Here is a 17,954-nt window from a genome sequence, read left to right as displayed (position 1 = left end):
CCATGGCTGGCAACAGAGCCTGGGCCAGCTGTGGTGTGCCAAGCTAAATGGCCTTACGTGCCATGCTCTGGCACGCGTGCCAGGGGTTGCTGACCCCTGCACTATGGAGACCCAAGAACCATCTTCCCTTAAATTGACCCAGGCCACTGGATGTAATTTGTTACCTTTCATTGTTTGACCTTTCAGATCTAAGCCCAACATAGTCATGAGATACCACTTAAATTTACCAGGCAATAATGGGTTCATTTACAACTGATGTGCAGAAGTGTCATTAGCAAAACACAATGAATGTTCTCAATAGCTGGGCTTCCTTCATAATTGGACTCTTCAGTATATTACCCTTAATTATTTTTCATTTACTGGTATTTCAGTTATTTTCACTCTAGTCAGTTGTTAAGATGCAATTTGCAGCACAAATTACAATGACCTTCCACTACCTTATTTTATGGAAAGCATTTGCTTGAGTAAACCTTCAGACCGTGTTCCAAGCAAAAATAGTACTTTAGGGGAGCTACCCATATCTTAACTACTGCTCCTCCCCCCATCCTCCACCCACCAATGTACAATGTACAGGCACATCACAGCAAGTGACAACTTCAGATGCTGACCTTTGGCACAATAGTGCAATGCTTGAATGGCCAATAGTATTAAAACACTGACACCTGTAAGGCCTCAGCACTACAGCTGGGCAACAAGGTCAGCAACACTCAAGGCCTTAAGCAGCCCCAGCTCAGCCTGCTGGATTTCTTCTAGGACTGCTTTTAAGGAGCTCTTGCACAACAAACTGGCTTCAGTCTGGAAGTAGCTCTTACCTGTGTGACTGGTAAACTTGTTCCTGCATTCCTGTCCATGTATCCAGTCCCTGAACTTTAGAACCTGTTTAGACTTTGGCTTGCTTCCTGACATCCATTTCTGGTAAAACACTGGCTCAGCATGTGAATCCTACCTTGACTTTGGCTTACTTCCTCACATCCGCTTCTAGTAACCCCTTGGCTTGGTACATGATCCTGGTTTTACTTTGGCTTGCTCCCCATATTATGGATGCTGGTAACACCCCCTAACTCTAACCACCAGGTCTAGTGCCTCTGGATCCTGACAGTGCTCATTAGGACTAGGATTAAAGATGATCTTCAGTATCCATAGACTGTACATCTTCTAAGGTGTCAAAAGAACGGATGGAATGTGTAGATAAGGCACTGGTTCGGCATACAGGAAGCACGCCATTCTTAGCTGTGCCACAGCCTACATACGTGACCTTGGGCACTTAGGCCCAGAACCATAAAGGCATTACCTTCATTTGGGCACCTAATGATTTCAGTGGGACTGAGGCACTTAAATAATTTGGTGGATCTGTGCCTTCTCTTTGGGCTTTTGTTTGCTACCTGCAAAGTGGGGATAATTTTTCCACTCTTGTCTCCTTACTTCACAGGCTCTCTGGAATGTTGCTTTCTCCTATTGTGTCTGTCCTAGGCCAAGCATGATATAGTCCTACCTGCTTGGGGCACAGTGCATTGCAGACAGCAATACCACAACAGCTTAAACTCACATGTCCACTTTTTCATTGGCAATTTAAGCAACAAAGGTTCCCCACAGGGCAAAAGCAGCAGGTAGACTAGTTAGATCATATAATAGAAACAACAGGTTTTGTAAATGGGGCTTTCTAAGGCATCTAAACTGATGCCAAATTTTTAACATGCCACACAACCTCTGAATACATACAGGAAGCAATATGCTCAGCACCGGAAGCAAGACCAGGCAACAACTTTCTGTTCACTAGCCTGAAAAGTTACAGAGAAGTAGATTTATCAGTTTAGTAAAACCATGGAGTTAACCTGGCACTGAAATGCATGAAGTGGTATTTGGAACAGAGAATCTGATACATGCAAACCAGTCACCCAAAACAAAGTCAGTCATACAGCCAGCCCTGAAGGAGCACTTTAACATTTGGGTAACATCCAGGGAGTCTGCTGCCTCCACAAAGATGTATTCGTCTGTCTGAGCTGATGTCATCACCTGTATTTAAATCCACAGGAATAAGCCACCACTGCCAGCTGCATCTTGGCTGTGAAATCCCATATGGAATCTAGTGGTCTGGAGAACAGCAAAATTATAAGATTTACACCCTCTCAGGACAAAGAATGTAACTCAGTCAATTTGTCTGCAAAGCTGGCCAACTGGGGCAGTGCACGTTGGATTAAGATACTGCATCTGTTCCCTGACCACTTCCTGTATAACAACCACATTTCTGGGTAAAAAAGGTTGGGCCTACAGCATTGGCTAACCAGGTATCTGAAGCATGCCAGATCCAGGTGCCATTCTCTGATGCCAGATAAGGGAAATGACTGGTTTTGTCTGCAGCAGATTTGAGGTTTTGGAACAAATTAGAGTTGAACTGTTGTAGAGCTATGTGCTACCCTGAGAGAAGGCTTCCTGTAGCTTCCTTTAGAGTAAGGCATAAGGACTTCAGTTGTCTTTGGCCCTTGCCTGGAGTCATGGAGGGAGAAAGCTCCTTCAGGATTCATTCCCATTATCCCAACTTTGCCATGGTGCCAAGACCAGAAATCCCCCCCTTCATTATGTTCTTCCTACTCGACTGAAGAGAGGAGGAAGGGACACTCAGTATAATTTAGAAAAAGTGAAATGTAGCCAATTCCATTTTATGTACTGTTAATTATTCATATTTTCCTTACAGGAATGTAGTCTATTCTACTCAAAAAGGTTCTGCCTCCCCTGCGTTAAGAAAAACCTGGAAGAGTTTCCTTTGGAAATACAAGACGACTTGGATAAAAAAAAGTCCCACTAAAAACCTTACTTCTCTATGACAGCAGAGGGGTGGACCTGTCTTATCTGGGATGCAGGACTTCTGGAGAGGCTGGGAATTTTGAGGACAGTGCAACAGGGCATGACTCATGGTCAAATTCCAGGAAGATGAGCCTAGTTGAGGACCCATGTTGGTGGTGGCCATGGGTGAATAACAGCACTGTTAACCCCTGTGGTGCTCTGAGCTGAGACAGCAGCTCAGGTACCTGCAGTGGTTAATGCCACTGCTGCTTGCTCTACTGAGATGGGTCAAAACCCAGCCTGTGGGGAGCCCTGTGCTCCAGATCCAGGCCACAGAGCCAAATGAATTTTACACCTTTGCAATAGAGGAATGACTTTCATCAACTTACCACAAGTCAGTCATGAAAGGAAACATCATGAAAATACGTTCAGACATTCCTGGGTTTGCAATGAAGGCATCATGACACTGAGCTGGTGCAGGAAAATTAGAAATGGAAACAGGCTGCCCTGTAATCATAATCCAAATGACACGAAGTACAAAAAGTAAATGTCATAAAATATTAAAAAGTACAATTTAAAATTCTGACTTTTTAAATGTTAATCAGTCATGTTGGATACTAATACAAAAGTGTTTTTAATGGGCAGGCAGATTCTCAACTGGTGTAAGCCAACGTACTTCTATGGAACTTAGTTTACACTGCCCAAGAATAAATACTATTATCTAATCAGGTAGGTTGTTTCGTACCAAAGCTCATACCTCTCTGAACCAGTCTGCCTCTAAGGTTCCACCCTGCTTTACCATGTGTCTACCTGCCAATCTAATCTAAGATCATCAGCCTGACAGTCTCACTTTAATAAATTTTAGGTAGACAGAAGAATCTGATGCATCACACTTTCAAAAGTGAGAACAGTCACAGAACACAGAGTTGACACTTTTTAAAACACTTTGGCCTGCAGATGTTTCAAGATTAGTGTCATACATGGACTTCTGCAAGCCAAGCTTTTGCAATGGAACTCAGTGGCTGATACTTTACATGACTGCAGTCACTTTCCACTCAAGCTTCCAGTCACGAGGATGGTCTTGGAAGGGGCAGTGAACTTTCTTACATGATGTTTTTGTTTACAAGTGAGAAAGAGCTGGTGCCTTTCATTTCACTGTCAAGTAAGAGCAAAATGCAAATAAAGCTCAGCAGGATAGCCAGCAAGAAGTTCCATCGGGTCTGAACTGGGCAACTAAATGACAACCGAAGTAGGAATTCAAATAGAATTAATTTACCATATTTACTCAATTCCAAGACAAGGAGGGAAGGGGAGGGCCCGAGGCTGCGTGGAAGATGGATGCAGCCACAAAGGGTTTAGGGTGGTGGTGGAGGGAGAGACAGGAGGGGGCAAATTACCTGCTCCCAACTTGTCCCTTTGCAGTCTTCCCCATCCTTACCCTGTGCTCCCCACTTCCACTGCTTTCCCCACTACAGTGGTGTTTGGGGCAAATTTAAGATGATCCTCCAATAATTAGATTTCTATGAATGGAAAAATTGTAACAAATGTATAAAGTTTCCACATATGGAATCTAATTATTGGGGTGGGCCATCCTAAAAATTCAGGCTCATTTTGGATTTGGGTAAATATAGTGAGTCATGGACAGGTTAAGCAATTACTATGGGAAAGAATTACCTGACTCAAGTGTTTTCTTCAAGATCATCTTATTGGCTTTGCTACAGTTGCATGGACTATTTATAAAGTAAAGTAAAGTATTCACATAAAGTCACTTGGATGCACATCTGTTAAGAAAACATCTAGAATGCTTCATGAAAACACTGTTGGTAGGGGACCTTGCTAATCATGTTCTCTAGGAATATAATGTCTTGGTTAAGATCTCCCATGTTCTCAGCTTTTGTAATATACTATAACCTATCAAGTGATAAAAGTGGACTGTTTTGGGTATATTAAAACATTTACTTTTATTAAAAAATGAATGTCTAATCCAGTATTGAGTTATTTTATGTACATTTGGGCAACGAGTCATTTCGTTCAACACTTGTTCAGCATCTGGTACAAGAGGCCTGGTGGATTTGTAGACAACACTTCAACACAACTTAAAGTTACTTCCCTTCTCAAGCTTTGAAGGACAGTACTTCTATGAAAATTGCAGTTAATTTAGCTCACTAAATGAGGCATGGATAAGTATGTGATCTAAGCTAAAAGACTACTATACTCAGTATCCATATCCCTAAGTGTTGTGACAGTATCTTAACAACATGCATGGCTGACCCCAGCCAGATGTGACTTTGTAGCTTAGTAGTCAAATTCTGGAACTCATTACTGTTTTTGAACCATTTCTCACAGTGTAAAGACCTACAATAAACTATGTACTTCCTAATCCCACATTGCTTATAAGAACTGTGTATGTGTTTCTTAACATAACCAATCATTATCAAGTAGTGGAATGTAAACAGGAGAAATCTTTGATTGCTACTGTGTAAGTACTAATTTGTAACACTAACACGAGGGTGCCACCCTCCTACTGTTGTACCTGTATCATTGACGGAAGATCCTGATGTTTGCTGAAAAAATCAAAACAAATAAAAAAAGAACACCTAATCCATTCATTGAGACTACTTACAAGCATAAGGCTCATAGGAATGGACCTTTAGCTGCCCCCCTCCATTCCAGCTCCAACCCTGCAATTCATTCTGTGCGGACAGACTTTCTATTTGCAAGGTCACCTTCTCCTTTAAGAATGTCCTCAAAGTGCATAAGTTACACTATGCAATAAACACCTTAATATATCAGCTGTCCTAGTGCTTTGCACTACCACAGAACATTTGAGTGCCCACAAAAAACTTACTTCTGTGTTCAAGCTCACACAAGAAGTGGCATCACTGAAATCACTGAGATTACTCACTTAAGTGAAGCTTCCCTGCATTTTCCAAAACAGGAAGCAGATCAAAAGCTAGAAGGCAAAATCATTAAGGAGAAAGTTATACATTAAATGAGTGTTACTTGTAATGGTACGTCAATATTACAAAAGACACTTTTTACAGGGATACCCATCAGTGGAGGTGGGGAGGATTCGTGACTCAGCTTGGAAATACTAGCGTAGACCCTGATTGTGCAACCATTTATGTATGTTACATTAGCATGCAAATAAAGAGTAATACACTGTGTTTGCAGGAAGGGGATCCAATTTGCAGTTTTCTGGTAAAATGCAGGATATGGCCTACAAAGGGTGGCAAACTTATTTGCTTCAAAAAGGGAACTAGACAGCTGTAAATCACTGGTCATATTGAATTCAGAATTCTCTAGCAATAAATGAAACACCAGTCAGGCTGCCCTACCTATTAGAACTCATGGTCCAATTTTTAAAAATACTTTATTTTTTCAACCTTTAAGGCAACATCCCCCCCTAAAAATCAGCCATTTTTACGTTCAATATTACAGCATGGTTCTTTAAGTACATAGGTTCCCAGAAGCCAGGATACAGTTGCTATCAATCCAACACCTTATTTATGCAACAGGGGAAAAAAAAAAAATCAGGATGGAAATAAAAATGGAAACAAACACTTGAATTAAGCAGGCCTTTTTATTCTAAAAGAAAAAAATCAATAGACAAAACATACTGAATTCATTGTTTTGTTTAGAAATATTATTTTTTACTTCAACAAGTGCAGAAAAAGATACCTAGACTTTGACCTTGCTATATTGCCAGGACTTTCCATTCCCTCTTTTAAAATGCTACTTGTATTGTTTGGATGAAACACACTTGAGAATTTAACCTGAGTTAGTGGTACTTCACAGAAGACAGCCATTTCATGATTGAGTCATCCCTGCTTAGCAACATCTACTCTTAATCAATTTCCATTACACTTTTATATTTTAGTGCAGTAAAAGGCACACAAGGCATGTTTTTAAAATACCGGAGAACTGAAAATCCAGATGTTTGTATGTACTGATGTCTGTTTAATCACATCAGGATTTTAATTCACGGTGGCATCAATGAAGAATTAATGAAAACATTGAAATTTAGAGCTAATAAAAGTCATTAAAGTTACAATTTTACCATTTTGTTAAATGAGCATTATTACACATCTGACTATTTTGTTGTCATTATAAAGGAAATAAACAAGGCCTAAGCGCACTTACACTTCTCTAAGCAGAGGGGATAGCTGCCTGTGGACGAGGGATATAGCAATGTGGCTCTGGCTTTTAAATATGCTCCCCTTACCCACTTACACTTTGTAAATTGTCTCCAAGAATGAGAAGGCACAGTGACCCCTTTCCATGCCATTATTTTATCAATTCCACAGTTTAGTGCTGACAAGTGAAATTAGCTGCCCTATCTAGTAGTTGCTTAAACAGGTCTGCAGCCAGTGTTGGGAGGACATGGTACCATTATCATAACTACCATAAGAACTGTCCTGCTGTATTAAAGGAGGCCATAAAACTGTTTGAAGATAAGGGTAGTTCTGGCTTCCATGTGATAAAAATATACATATGCTATTTGAATGCATCAGAGGTTATGGGGCTTTGATAAGCACCCTATACAAAGTATATCTGCAAATGAATACAACAGGTTTTTCTACAGATACCTTCCTAAAAGTCCAGGATGTAGGCTATTTCTCCGGAACTCCTGTGGCATATGCAGTCAGTCATAGCAGTCATATGAGATAACCAAACCCACGTGCTATTTTACACCATTTTACAGTTAATGCTGAGTCAAGATTCAACAATGAGTAATTATGGTATACATGCACAAAGGAGACAGAATATAATGTTCTGCTTATGACATACACCTTGGAACAGATCTTTCAGTCCTTTTTTAGGGCATAGCCCAATAACTTTTATTCGTGTTAATAATCCCTACTTATTATGTGCATAGGTTTTATAAACTAAGGACTGCTCATGTTCAAAAATTGGGTCTGCAGTGCTTGCTTAAGCAAAAATGCTACAACTACTATGAATTAAAAAAACCTAATGCCCTTCTGTCTTTCCTTGTAATTCTGATGGAGCTGACAACTTGATTTAATAAAAGGGAAAAAGCTTAAGACCAAATGGAGTTTCAGAAGCTGAAAATGCCTTAATCAATTATTTAGTAGACTAATGATAGAAAAACAACTTTGTCCTCAGATGATTTTGGCTAACTGGAAAGGTCTTTTTTGTACAATTATAGTATGAAAGGACATATGTGATTTTTCTCTTCACCGGTTTTATTTTACTGCTGCCTCCGACCATTAAAATTCAGTGCAGAAAAATAAACTTGTAGATTACCAAAAGAGAATACAGTATAAAGCATTTACAAATTTGACATTTACTTCATAAGAGAAATTTTATACATTAACAAAGAGTACCTGAATGATAACAATTTATCAATCTGCAATTATAAAACTGGTGCAACTTTAAAAAATGGCATTTAATGGATTGCAAACAAATGGCAATGAATATAAATCACAGCTAGAACAATTAAAATACCTACTGCATTTGTCTTAGGTGGCAATTTTTTTGACTACTTCAAAATAAAATTCATAAACAATTCATTTGTTAATTGTCTATGGCCCTGATTCTGTAAAATAATTTGTTTTCAGGCTTATCTGCACACATGTAGCTGTATAGCTCAGTATACAGATTTTAGACCTATGTATGGATTCTGTCTTCATCTAGATGAACATGCATAGGAAAATGGAATGTTCCTACACAGAAACCGATGAAGAACTTTCAAGGTATGTATATTTCAATTATTACTAGGTTTGCATTGTCAAGGGGTATTTACATGTGTTGTAATAATAAAATCACAGATTAACCTCAGTGCAGGTAGCAACAATATTTTTTACATAGAAACATTCTGTAGGACATATTATTCCTATTAACCAGCAAAACATCTTCTCATGAAATTATTAGATAAAATAGGTCTAACGTACAGAAACTCTTCCCCCTTAGTTCTGTTACCAGTCATCTCACCTAAGTGCAAAGCACTGTAGTACATTACAAAGATGAATGTGGTTCTAAGATCTACCCTCTGTATTGGCGAGTTCAAACCAAGTAATTAATTCCAAGCATTTTAGAATGATAGCTTTTCCTGTGACACTTATCTAAGAAAAGCAAAAAATAAAGTCTATGGTCTATGTAAAAATACATTTAAAAACTTGGTTACAACCATGATTACATAAACTGATATGATTCATTTTTTTAAAACAGAATATATGGTAATTAAAGTCTAGTGGGAAATAAATAATAATTCATCTTTAGCTTTAGCCCTTCTGGCCTTTAGCCATACAAGTAAACCTTTGCCAAGAATAAAAATTTGGAGGAGAAGGTCCACAGACAGTGTTCAATTTAAATAATTTACATAGCTCTTTAACGTGTTTCTGTAAGACAGTTTAAAACTTTTTGCTTTGCTATTATATTTTACAAACTGCAGCATGAAGTTTAAACAAGAAAAAGGCAAAACACATAATACCTGGAATCTTAGTTAAAATTTCCATATTATAATTTAAGCATTTAGGAGCAGGGATAAAGTTTATTAAATCCAGATATTCAAAATTTGAATAAATCTAGCTATTCAAATAGCAATGAGAAAGAGTCAAACACCAGACTTCACCCTTATATTTCAGCCTTATTAAAGGATTATGATTTCCAATGAAGTGCCAATTTATATAAAGACATTGTGTTCAATAACTAAAACAACACATCAGCTGTAAATTCATTCTATAAAAGTGTAATTGCCAGTTGTTTTTTAACCATTAAAAGGAAAGCTTTAAGATGAATGATTTTTGACTGGAAGCATTGGAACAAACTGATCTGAAAGTGGAGGAGAAAGAGCAGAGGGCTGTAGAAGACAAAGGACTAAAAGAACAATGTAGTTTTCTCCAAATATTTTGTCTAAGACTTCTAAGCTGCCTACTAGAAAAGAAAGGCTACAAAGATTTAACATTAGTTCAGTATTAGACATAGTTCTAGTCATGGGTAAGTCTCTAAAGGTTCAGCAGTTTGAATAAACAAATGTTTAGATGATTATCATAACCTCTCCAGTCTGCAAATTGTGCTGACTTTCTTAAGAGTATAGCCTCTAATAGGAAATACCAGCAATTACACATCTGTTTGGGCCAGAAACACTGCCAAAACATACACTTTGGCAATACTTCAACGCTTTAGCAGCTGGTTGAACTAGAAACTGAAACGCACAGGAAAATGAAAAAATACGTATTTTAAATGCTGAAAAGGGGCCAATTTCTAAAAAAGTGGAAAAAGTGCTCATTTCGGTGGGTTAAAAATAGGGGTGGGCTTGTAAATTAACATGTACAATGGGGTACAAAATAACCATCTATTTGTAGTAAGGATACTTGCATGCTTGTGCACTGAAAGGAGAATGTAAATTTAAACAGAATATCCTAAAGTAGTAACTCAGTTAAGCAAAATTTCCCTAAAACCAAATTAAAATCCTTCCTTAGGACATTATTTTTTGGCATGCGGCATACAAAAAAAACCAAACTCAACCATGTCTACATGTGTGCTGAGATTTATCATGCTGATCAGTATTTCCTTGTGCTACCCTCCCCCCTTTCTATTAACTCTTAAAGCTCTTTGTGGAAAGGTTCTCCTTTGTTCAGTGTCTGTCCAATGTCTGGCAAAATAGAATCCTAATCCACAACTGGGGTTCTTAGGTGTTTCAATAATACAAATAAATAATAGGAAAAATTAACATTAATGCCGAACCTAAAATGCTATTTACAGACTTTCTGGCACGTTGTTTTTTAAAATATGACCACTTTTAACTTACAGAATTGATCTTTTAAAAAAACTGAATAATGGAAATTATAGTGGGAGCCTATTAGTATTTAACCTAAATTTCCCAAACTCTGAGCAGTTGCAAAAGCCAACACAAATGCAGCCTTTTTGAAATTTAATTTTCCAGTGCCTACTGTGATCATCTTTTGAGGTAGCTGGTCTAGGATTTGTGAAATCTAATACAGAAAAAAATGTGTTTCCTGTAAAGCAATGCTAAAACTAGTGAACTTGTTGTCCTGTACATTAAACTCTCTAAAAGCAGGGCAGGTATCTTTATGGTACACTTTTGGTTAGTGGAATCACCCAAAAATTTTATGCTGTGTGAACCTCTTGTTCAAGTTTTTGTACAATCTTGTTCTTTTGCTATATATTGTTTAACTAACTCTAATTCTAACTCCAAAGCACAAAACAAATAGCTCTAGAAATCATTCAAATTTGAATACTTTGGTCTTGAAACAGAACAAGAGAAAAAAAGTACGGGTACAGGCAAGGAGAAAGCTCAAATTATATATATTCTACCCGATAGTTATTAACTGTGCTACCTATAACAGCACTTGTAGTTAAGAAGTTTGCCCAACATTTCCCATTGCAAGATGCTGTCTTCAGTTGCTTATCGTGTTATCACTGGTTAACCATTTGGACTAACATTTCCCATGCCAGGTATTTGCTTCAGTCTGAATTTATTCAGAAAGTTTGAACAACAACAACAACAAAGGTTTCAGCCATTTCTGACATTACAGTAGGTTAATTTTGCTCTTTTCAATGCACTTGTTTTACTGAGAATCAGTAGTGCCTCCAAGTTTTGGAGCATGAACTTGAAATTTGGCAGGGGGTCACCCTGGTGTCAGTGCCATATATTTTATCATCTCCATGAAAAGTCATCCTCATTTAGCAAAATCTGAGTGCTAAAAAAATGACATATATATGAATTGCACTTGTTCTGTAAGGACATACTAAGAGTTGGCTACTAAGTGTTCAAACATTCTCCCTGTATGTGGCATATTCTGTTTCTATAGATCTATCATGTGCTGACTGGTTTGCTCATGCGTCATCCACAATAACTTCACACAACCCGTCACAACTCTGCAGGGGCTGAATAGGATTTTGCCTGTAATCATTCCTTCTGGACACTGTGTCTCAGGAAATGTAAACATGGAGAGTCTTACCTATGCTTAGGTGGCAAGGCGAAGGATAAGTATGGATAAGGATAATGCAGTGGGATGAGGAGGAAGCAGAGTGGAGCTGGGGAGATTACAGGAGCCAGAGAATGGTAAGATACAGGAGGAAGGGCAACAAAAGTTAATTGGTGGAAGGCTGTCAATGGAGTAGAGAAGAATAGAAGGGAATTAGATTTTGGGGGTGGAAAGGACAGCAAACCCTAATTTTGGTAATTCCTAACCTGTACACATTTAATTCTGCAGTCTTAATATTCTTTTGAACAAGGGATTTTTCTGTTTTGATGTAAAAAAAACTAACAGCCACCCAAAATTAAGTCAAATACAAGGACCAAACCTAAAACTGAGTCAGCAGCATCACAAGCCTTAAACAATAAACATTATGGGGATTCTTGTTTTAAGGAACAAAATACATCCCCTTAAAATCTGCATACAAAAGCCATGCCTTATTGCTCCTTCTGTTCAGAGGCAATTCTAACACTGCTGTAAAGTCTGTCTTTAGAGAATGTTGCCCTCAAATCAACCTTTCAGGCAGCAAAACATATTATTCCTAGTAGCAAAATCAAAAAATTATGATTTGCTGCAATGATGGTTACTCATTTTGGGCAAAAGGCTTACTTGGGTCTTAGGTGCAACAGAGACCCAGATTCAGTGGATTTATTGTGATTCTTTAGCACTGCGTTCTATCCTAGACACCGTGGAGTTTTGCTGTCAGAGGCTCTTCACAAGGCACAACTGGTAGCATGAAAAGGTCCGGCCAAGGTGTCAATGCTTATGCTGTGCCACTGGTCAAAACTCCTACATGGGGAAAGGTTGATGTAAGAGATGCTCTGCAGTACGGCCTGTCCTCCCTGATTTCCCTGAGTAAGCTTGTTTTTTCAAGCTTTGTGTAGGAGTACAGAATTTGTCCCCAAATGAAAATTTGCCAGACCACCATTACAACAAAAACAAGGACAATGGAAACAGAAGTGCTATGATCCTGAAACAAATTAAGTTAAATCACCAAGAAGGATAGATCAAATGAGTAGGAATCTACAGTATTAGGTCCAGAGCATTTAGGTGCATATTTAGATCTAAAAAATCAAAACTTGATATACCAGCTCATGTTTTCATCATGAGCTGCCAATATATATATATTTTTCTTTAAAAGTCCAAAGCCCTAGACAAGTGATTGTGTGTCAAATCTCAGCTTCCATTAAAATTGTTGTAATTATCTCTATGGTTGTCAGTAAAAAGCTTGAAAATCTAAGTGTATCCTCACAGTCAGAAACAAAAGGCCAGAAAAAAAAATGGAAACACAGTTGGATTGAAGAACCCTTTGATTTTTTGAGGCCCAATTTCTGGGGCTTTGAAACTCTAGTTTTGGTAATATCCGATATCAATGACTCCAATTCTGAATCTGTCTTCTGCGTAAAAATATTTATTGCCCTGAGCTCCATAATGAGTCAAGACAGACTAAGAATCAGGAAGGCACACTATGTATTGCAATGATAAGTAAAGGGGGACAATTCCTCAATCCACTATTTCCTGATAAGACATGGGAACCCACTACCCAATAGGATTGTTAAAGATGGTTGTACCATATTCAGACATTTCTTACTGATAGTTGTGGGGAGTAGAAAAATGATGTAATGCCATCATTTTGTATGTATGGACCTACTGCTATTCATTTTCTCAGACACACGTATTACATTTTAGACATGCGTGGGAAATTTACATGACATTCCAAATATTCCTAATGGCTATTTTCTATATAGATCCTTACTGTGTTGTTGGACATACAAAACAACCTCATTATAATGAACCCTCAAGAACCTGTGATTAAAAGGCCATTAAAAGAGGGTTATAATGGGGTTAACCAATTTGCTGCATCACAAGAATGGGTCCGGGGGGAAGGTTTGGAAAAAAATCAGTTCCTGAAGTTGGGTTTGCTTTGAAAAGGAAGGCTTTTAAACACCTCCCCCTCCAAAAAGAAAACACCAAAAAAAAAAACCAACCTAGGATTTGGTATAATGATGTCATACTGTATACATGGCTTTATTTTTAATATCGTTTTAATAGTATAGTATCAAACCTGAAATAAAAAAAATGCTTTTAAAATATGAACCAGAACTTACCAAGATCCTCAAAGAACTAGTACATTTCTAACAGAAACATGTTCTGTAATTAAAATGAAGATCACTTTCCCATGTTCTGGGCCTCAGAAAATATACTTGATTCTGTTAATGTGGGTTTAAGATTGAGGTCCACAAACACTGTGATAACACAAGCAAAAACTAACCCTTTTCTGACAGAGAAAGCCTAAAAGTCAAGAAAAAGTTGAGAATGGCTTCCAACTCCCACCCCCACAAGAAAAACAAAAAACAACACTGTTGTAACAACCCACAGAAAAGGACAATAGAGAAACTGTTAGGATAAGAAAAGAAAATACAGATAAATAAAAGAGAATAATATTTTTAATAAATATGTATTAAATGTTAATTCCCAAAGAAATTCATGGCTAGCAGTTATTTTCATTCATTGCACAGAAATCTCTGAAAACAACTGTAAAAATGGCATCATGGGGTTCCACGCTCATTATATTTCAGTAACCTAACTTACAGGCCTACAGGCAACATGGGAACAGAAAACCACAGTTATATTTTGGCTTATATAGTATCACCATTAAGCGGTATTCTGAGGATCAAATTTTGTTCCCAGTTACATAATGCAAGCCATTTCCCCCAAAATGTTACCTGCTTCTATATTTTTGCAATCAGTTTAGTCTGGCCAGCATCAGATGGCAGCAGTGCATAGGGAAGCCCTAATTGCCCACAATCAACCTGTGTTTCTCTGCAGCACAATGTGGACATTGTGAAAGGGGTGTGTTTTATGCTCTGCTGGAACAGTAGAGTCCAAGGAGTCTCCTGCGAGGGAAGGAAGGAGGGATGGAAGGGGGCATGCTGGAGGACTGTTTTCTTCTGAGAAGCAGCAAAGTGTGCACAGACTTTCACTTTCTCAGGAGATATTGTCCTGGGAATGATGTAACCCTAGTTGCTATCCAGGTTATCTTTCTCCTGGAGTGGCCATTTTATTCTGAGAGAAAAAGGCTGAACATCTGTACACTCACGGTTTCTCCTGGGAAAGCAGTGACTCTTCCAGGAGAAACTGAATGTCTGTAGGAGTCCAGTATCTACAAATTCTGCTTCCAATGCAAATATATAATCTCTATATGTGCATACACATGTGGACAAAATGGGATGCAGTTGAATTTAGTTAACTTCTGTTGACAATGCATATGAATGAACAGAAGGAAGTGCAGGCTAAGAGAGCTGTTAGCTTTGAGGGACTAACAGATACAAAGAATGTAAAATAATTGATCTGTCAGAAATGTAAACAAGTAGGGTACCAGACCTTTTAAGAAAGAAAGTGCTGTATTTACGAAATCATTTTTTTTTTTTTCAGAGTAGACCATCAGTTTAAGCAACAGCATGTTGACAAATTGTACTTCAGCTTCTTTGGGGGAAAGCATCAGATCTCTGAGATTCTCCCTAAGACCTGCTAACTTAAATGATGTTTTGAGGTTAAAGTTTCGTCTTGAGCTATTCTGACTTCTCCAAGACAAACACAGTATTAATGTATCCAGCCATAGGGGACATTTTGTTGTTATTTGCTTAGAACACTTTTGAAACAAGCATTCAGTCACTGTCATGTGCTAATTCAACAACACGCATCTGGGTAAAATATATCTGAGTGCTGTACTTTTTAAAAAATGTTAAATAAAGAGAGCCTTTTCAACAGGCTAATCTAAAAGTTACCCAAGCAGTACAATACTATAGCAGTACTGTTACTTACCTAATTCTGAGAGCAGCAAAGCAAAAGATCTTTCAAACTATAAAAATGTGAATATATAATTATTCCCAACCACTCAATAGATTTAGAGTGACTGCCTTATTCAAGAAAAGTCAGAAAGTACAAGCTGGCATTCAGTGACCATGAGAGTATATAAAACAAGAGTGCATAATCTATAGAAGATAGTGCATTTACCTTGAGAGAATTTGCCCAATTAAATTAAAGGTTAAATGACTAAATTAATATAGAATATAAAATTTTGATCAATCAAGATCTATTTACGCTACTTAATAGATTCAAATTTGTTAATACAAAACCATACAAAATTCTCACTATTCCCCAAATTTTAAATTATTTAGAACCTTTTATGAGCAAATTCACGAGCACTGCATAAAAGTGTCCTTAAATTTCTTAAAAAGAAGAATTCAAGGCAAAAAAACAAGTGTGATATTCCAGTTCTCTGTTTTTTTTTCATGCTTTGGGGTTAAAGCACAGCAGATAATTGTGCAAAGTAATTTTGCTCCCATCTATTATTAGTGTTATTGTTGGCTTTAAATACTGCGGAAAAAATACCAAAACCCCTTAATACATATCCCTGTAGATTTCTTGTAGTAAAGGGTGTAAGTGTGCATCAGATTCAGTCTTTTTGATTATCTGAACAAGTTGAGCATGCTCTGTAACAAGTTGCCGGAGGTCAGCCATTTTCTGAAGAAGTTTTGGGAAAAGGAAGATGTCATCAGGATGGTTGTTTTGCAAGTGTAGTTTTAGTACATGTACAATGCTCTCCTGCATCTTTTCAATGTGTCCTACATTTACAAGACCAGGACGATCTGTTCACAAAAACAAAAGAACACAGCTTAACTTTACAATTTTTACTTATTTTTACTAGCTTTAGAACTTGATCCAGGACCCACCAAGGGCAATTGGAATATACCCATTGATTTCAAATGCGTTTTGGATCAAAGCAAAAGTAAAATCCTGTCTTTAGTACTTTCTCTCTCTCAAAATTGCTCCTCATGCTTTTGGCAAAACTCCCCCTTCTTCCCCCAAAAGGCTGAAATCTTACATTAAAAACATACATTGTGCTACAAGAAAGACTGGAGGTGCCTAACCTGGATATCTGGTTCTGTGTTTTTGTATGTCAAAGTGTTAGGGGTCTCCCAAGCAAACTGGAAGGGCAAGGAAGATCAGACAACTTATTTCTAGTAAGTTCTTCACGATATACTTATACCAATATTGTGCCTACTGGATTCTCTTGACCTTTTTTAGAACTTCTATGCTTTGAAAATAGAGCTTGAAATCTGCCAGGAAATGATTAGTCATCCTCAAAATAATCTGCCTAAATCAGGCAAAATTACAGGTTTTTCAGGAATAGTTGCATTCTTGGAATTTAGAAGCTAACTTCCCCAAGGAGTCCTGTCCACACAAGGTATGCCCCAGGACAGAGGTGAGCAGGATTTTCTTGGGAAATGTAGCTCTGAGCTACTGCAAGTCTAGACACCTGAGCTAAAAGGGGAACCTGTCTTTTGTGCTATCAATGACCCTCTTATAAGGTCTAGAGAGCATAGAGAAGGAAACTGCTTGATCTTAATGCAGGAGAAGAGCCTGAATTACAAGAAGTGACAAGGACCAGAGGCTACCAGGGGAGGTCGAGAGAAAGTAGAACAAGGAGCCAAGACAGAGACCAGTGAGGGCTGGAGATGCGAAGGAGCCTAGGTCAAGACAGCTGAACTGGGACCCACTTGGATGGTTTGACTGGACAATAAGGCAGGGTGTGTGTGGGGGGGGGGGCGTGGCTTGGAGGCCAGGAGAAACCATGTTACCGGATGAAGAGCCGAAAATGTCAGGGGACAGGATTTTTATTTTTTGTCAAGATTTTTACTTGGACCACTGTATTGTTGGGAGATGTTAGACAGGCTTTTGGACACAAAGTGCCCTTTCTCAGGTCTGGGAAGAAGGTACACACAGGACAAGAGACAAAGAATGATTACACAAGAAATAAAAAAAAAGTCAGGGCCGAGTTAAGTGATAAGAGTGGAATTGGCATGAGGATGCAGTACTTGATACAGCATGTAATTACACGATCACATTTCAACAGGACCCCTTCCTCTTTCAGGGTACTGGATGGATGATGCTCATTTAAAATCTCTCATTGTTTCCTTCTTATTAGTCTGTTGCTATAGGACATCATTGCAGAGCCACTGGCGGGAATATTTGAACGCTCGTGGCGCACGGGTCAAGTCCCGGAGGACTGGAAAAGGGCCAATGTGGTTCCCATTTTCAAGAAGGGGAGGAAGGAGGACCCGGGCAACTATAGGCCAGTTAGTCTCACCTCCATCCTTGGCAAAGTCTTTGAAAAAATTATCAAGGCTCACATTTGTGAGA

The 17,954-nt window shown here is 38.3% G+C and overlaps 2 protein-coding genes across 4 annotated transcripts in view; one reads left to right on the top strand and one right to left on the bottom strand.

Moving 5' to 3' along the window:
* The window catches only part of CDPF1 (cysteine rich DPF motif domain containing 1), a 34,304-nt gene extending 29,138 nt beyond the window's left edge, over positions 1–5,166 (top strand). For both annotated transcript variants that reach the window (XM_090043811.1, XM_090043812.1), the window contains exon 5: positions 2,693–5,166. In XM_090043811.1, coding sequence (XP_089899937.1) covers positions 2,693–2,803 — 111 coding nt within the window. In that variant the 3' untranslated portion in view covers positions 2,804–5,166. The remainder of the gene's footprint in view (positions 1–2,692) is intronic.
* A 1,179-nt stretch (positions 5,167–6,345) lies between these two features.
* Positions 6,346–17,954, bottom strand: part of PPARA (peroxisome proliferator activated receptor alpha) — a 63,511-nt gene continuing 51,902 nt past the window's right edge. For both annotated transcript variants that reach the window (XM_090043810.1, XM_090043809.1), the window contains one exon: positions 6,346–16,399. In XM_090043810.1, coding sequence (XP_089899936.1) covers positions 16,152–16,399 — 248 coding nt within the window. In that variant the 3' untranslated portion in view covers positions 6,346–16,151. The remainder of the gene's footprint in view (positions 16,400–17,954) is intronic.

This window comes from Crocodylus siamensis, chromosome 4 (assembly GCF_052110815.1).
Source record: "Crocodylus siamensis isolate JL-2025a chromosome 4, ASM5211081v1, whole genome shotgun sequence".
NCBI lineage: Eukaryota > Metazoa > Chordata > Crocodylia > Crocodylidae > Crocodylus > Crocodylus siamensis.
This window is presented reverse-complemented; position numbering and strand designations above follow the sequence as displayed.